We start from the raw sequence: 4,270 nt of genomic DNA on the forward strand, positions 1-4,270 counted from the left end.
ACACTTTTCCCCTATCCCTAGCGTTTAGACACTTTTCCCCTATCCCTAGCGTTTAGACACTTTTCCCCTATCCCTAGCGTTTAGACACTTTTCCCCTGTCCCTAGCGTTTAGACACTTTTCCCCTAACACTTTTCCCCTATCCCTAGCGTTTAGACACTTTTTTCTATATCACAACTAAATACGGGTTATTGACACTTTTCTACTATTACATGGGGGGGACTTTTATTTTTGAAAGTTTCCGAAATTCCGTGACCCGGAAGTACTTCATTAATGTTGCTGACTAGACGCTGATGTCGAGACGCAGGTGGATGATTGATTCTGCTTGCGCTCTCACTGGATCTCATCAACCAAACACGTAGCCAAAGGAAATCAGTATCAAGTAGCCTACTGCTAACATTTTAAATGTGAGCTTGTAAATTTGGTCTGTAAACTAACGCATTCCGTGAATCGTTAGCGGTTGCCGCGGCCTGCCTTTGTTGTTATCCAAACTAGCACTCCAATCCAACCCGTTTGTGTAGCTAGCTAACTAGATTCAGTCAGAGTTGAAGTGTGTCTTTTATTTTATATTTAGTCATCTATCATTGCATTGTGGGTAAAATGTCTTGCGAGGAATAAGCTAGCTGGCGACTAGCTAGGTAGTCAGCTAAATTATCTTGACCACAACCGTTGCTAAACTAATTGCCTACCGGTTTGTGTTAATCCCTGTTGGACGGGATGAGTTGTTAGCTATTCTAGCTACATATATATTTTTGGAACTATCCCGCGATCAAGGTTAGTGAAAATCCCCCAGAACTTGTTGAGGTCTCCTCTTTTAGATCCACCTCCAGCCCGACCATGTCTGAGCCGGGTCCTGGCTGTGGTGATCCGGCCCAGAGGAGCTCACAACAGGGTCCAGAGGTGGTGTCAGTGAAGCTGGAGGACTGCGGTCAAACACTGGAGCTCAATGTGATTGTGAAAGAGGAGGAGGAGAGAGAAATCAAGGAGGAAGAAAACAGTGACTCGGGTCAATTCAAGCTAACAACATCTTTGTTTTAGAGCGCTATACAAATCAGGATCAATGAGTTAACCAGCTAATTTTGATAAACAACACCACATTAGAGTTGATTTTCTGGTACATTAAGAAATCTAAACTTGTATGTGTGTTTTGGGTTGAGTCAAATTAGACCATGCCAATATCAAGCTTCAAGTTATTTCTGAATATTTAGGCAAGTTTGTATTTATTATGGATCCCCATTAGCTGCTGCCTTGGCTCTTCCTGAGGTCCAGCAAAATGAAGGCCGTTACACATTTTAAAAACATTACAACACATTCACAAGAGAGTTCACAACATATTACGCGTGTGCCCTCGGGCCTCTACTCCACTACCACGTATCTACAACACAAAATACACGTGTACATGTGTGTAAGCACGTGTCTATGATTGTTGCGTCACAGTCCCAGCTGTTCAATCCGGTGTATTTGTATCCGTTTTTTAAATTCTTTCAGTGAAATACGGAACCGTTCCGTATTTTATCGAACGGGTGGCATCCATAAGCCTAAATATTCCTGTTACATCGCACAACCTTCAATGTTATGTCATAATTATGTAAAATGCGGGCAAATTAGTTCGCAACGAGCCAGGCGGCCCAAACTGTTGCATATACCCTGACTCTGTGTGCAATGAACGCAAGAGAAATGACACAATTTCCCTAGTTAAAAGAAATTCATATTAGCAGGCAATATTAACTAAATATGCAGGTTTAAAAATATATACTTGTGTTGTGATTTTAAGAAAGGCATTGATGTTTAGGGTTAAGTACACATTGGTGCAATGACAGTGCTTTTTTTGCGAATGCCGTGCTGCCCTGTTCTGAGTCAATTGCAATTTTTCGAAGTCCATTTTTGTGGCACCTGACCACACGACTGAACAGTATTCAGGTGCGATAAAACTTGGGCCTGTAGGACCTGCCTTGTTGATAGTGTTGTTAAGAATGAAGAGCAGGTCTTTATTATGGACAGACTTCTCCCCATCTTAGCTACTGTTGTATCAATGTGTTTTGACCATGACAGTTTACAATCCAGGGTTACTCCATGCAGTTTAGTCTCCTCAACTTGCTCGATTTCCACACTATTCATTACAAGATTTAGTTGAGGTTTAGGGTTTAGTGAATGATTTGTCCCAAATACAATGCTTTTGGTTTTTGATTCCTTGCCACCTATTCTGAAACTAACTGCAGCTCTATGTTAAGTGTTGCTGTCATTTCAGACGCTGTGGTAGCTGACGTGTGTAGTGTTGAGTCATCCTCATACATGGACACACTGGCTTTACTCAAAGTCAAATTAGACCATGCCAATATCAAGCTTAAAGTTATTTCTGAATATTTAGGCAAGTTAGCTGGCTAAACTCATTGATCCTGCTTTGTAGTATAAAGCCTCAGGCTTCTGAATGTGGGAGGATGAGCGCCAAAACAAATGACTGTCCAGTAACTCACCAGTGTGCAATGCATTGTAATTGTAATCTCTGTGTGATGCAAAGCAACAAGCCCCTTGTAAAGTCTGTTTATTGCTCTGTTAATGTACACACACTCCAGCTCACATCCCACCAAATTCATGTTGAATCCTGCATTTTTTAAACCCAAAATCCTTTGTTCTTCTTTCTGGTTCTTATCCAATATGTGTTCATATTCTTACAGGAAAGAGCTCCAACCCAGACTCAGACAGCAAGCCCAGTCCCACAGCATCAGGAAACCGCAGACAGAAGCCCCAACCCTGCTCTAGCAACAGTTTTATTTGTCCAACTCACCTCAAATCACACCAACCAACTCCCAAAATAAATAAGACTTACCTTTGCCGTAAATGTGGGAAGAGTTTTCAGACACCAAGCAAGCTAAAGGCTCATCAGAGTATGCACAATGGAGAGAATCCTTACCCCTGCTCCCAGTGTGAGAAGAGCTTCAATCATTCAGGAAGACTTAAGGACCATCAAAGAGTACATACTGGGGAGAAGCCTTACCACTGCTCTCTTTGTGGGAAGAGTTTCAGTCAGTTAGGAAACCTGAAGACTCATCAGAAAAATCACAAGCCTTACCACTGCTCACAATGTGGGAAGAGTTTCAGTGAGAAAGTAAAACTTACGGGACATGAGAGAGTACATAGTGGAGAGAAACCTTACCACTGTACCCAATGTGGGAAAAGCTTCAATTATTATTCAGTACTTAAGGAACATCAAAGAGTACATACAGGGGAGAAGCCTTACCACTGCACACTTTGTGGGAAGAGTTTCAGTTGGGCAACAAACATAAGGAATCATCAGTTAAGACACATTGGAGAGAAACCTACATGTACTCTCAATGTGATTGTCAAAGAGGAGGAGGGCGAACAGAGACACATTAAGGCAGAAGAGCGAGAAGTTGAGGTAGAGGTGAAGGAAGAGGCTACATAAGCTAACTCCATACGAATGTAAAGGCACACCTCCTATCCTTTGCAATGCTGTCTTTTGTGACAGGGCATAGGCAGCAACATTGAGGGCTATCTTTTAAAGTAATGTCTATTCTACTTCTATAAGTGTATCGGAAGGTAGAAAATCAACTCCAGAAGGTACATACCACCACCTACTTTGATAGTGTACAAAGCCAAGATTGGTGATTTACTGCCAGCTGTAGTTATGGAAGGTCAGCTCCATATAATTCACTGGTTGACCCCTCCTGCTGACCTGGATGGAATTCTGTGATCCTTCCTAAACGCATAAGGGACCACGTTAGAGACGAGTGAGTTTCGCTTTAACATGTTATCCACTGGGTTGTACTCGGTGCTCGTTTTTTCCTCAGTCAATCAATCGATCAGTAGTAAGTCCCCACCCAGTTGACTACTTTAAAGTGTTGAAAACCGTCAACGGCGCTGCCTGTGAGCCTTCTGTCCACCTCTATGGTGGACTGCCTGTGAGCCTTCTATCCACCTCTATGGTGGACTGCCTGTGAGCCTTCTATCCACCTCTATGGTGGACTGCCTGTGAGCCTTCTATCCAATGGTGGACTGCCTGAGCCTTCTGGCTCTATGGTGGACTGCCTGTGAGCCTTCTATCCACCTCTATGGTGGACTGCCTGTGAGCCTTCTATCCACCTCTATGGTGGACTGCCTGTGAGCCTTCTATCCACCTCTATGGTGGACTGCCTGTGAGCCTTCTGTCCACCTCTATGGTGGACTGCCTGTGAGCCTTCTATCCACCTCTATGGTGGACTGCCTGTGAGCCTTCTATCCACCTCTATGGTGGACTGCCTGTGAGCCTTCTAT

The 4,270-nt window shown here is 43.4% G+C and overlaps 1 protein-coding gene across 1 annotated transcript; it reads left to right on the forward strand.

Annotated features, from left to right (window-relative positions):
- Positions 1-289: 289 nt before the first annotated feature.
- Positions 290-3,997, forward strand: LOC112234049 (zinc finger protein 239-like). Its single transcript, XM_024402012.2, has 2 exons — positions 290-1,004; positions 2,674-3,997. The coding sequence occupies exons 1-2, from the start codon at positions 836-838 to the stop codon at positions 3,420-3,422; spliced, it is 918 nt and encodes a 305-aa protein (XP_024257780.2). The 5' UTR covers positions 290-835; the 3' UTR covers positions 3,423-3,997.
- The last annotated feature ends 273 nt before the right edge of the window (positions 3,998-4,270 follow it).

Source organism: Oncorhynchus tshawytscha, unplaced genomic scaffold (assembly GCF_018296145.1).
Source record: "Oncorhynchus tshawytscha isolate Ot180627B unplaced genomic scaffold, Otsh_v2.0 Un_contig_11018_pilon_pilon, whole genome shotgun sequence".
In the NCBI taxonomy this organism is placed as follows: Eukaryota; Metazoa; Chordata; class Actinopteri; order Salmoniformes; family Salmonidae; genus Oncorhynchus; species Oncorhynchus tshawytscha.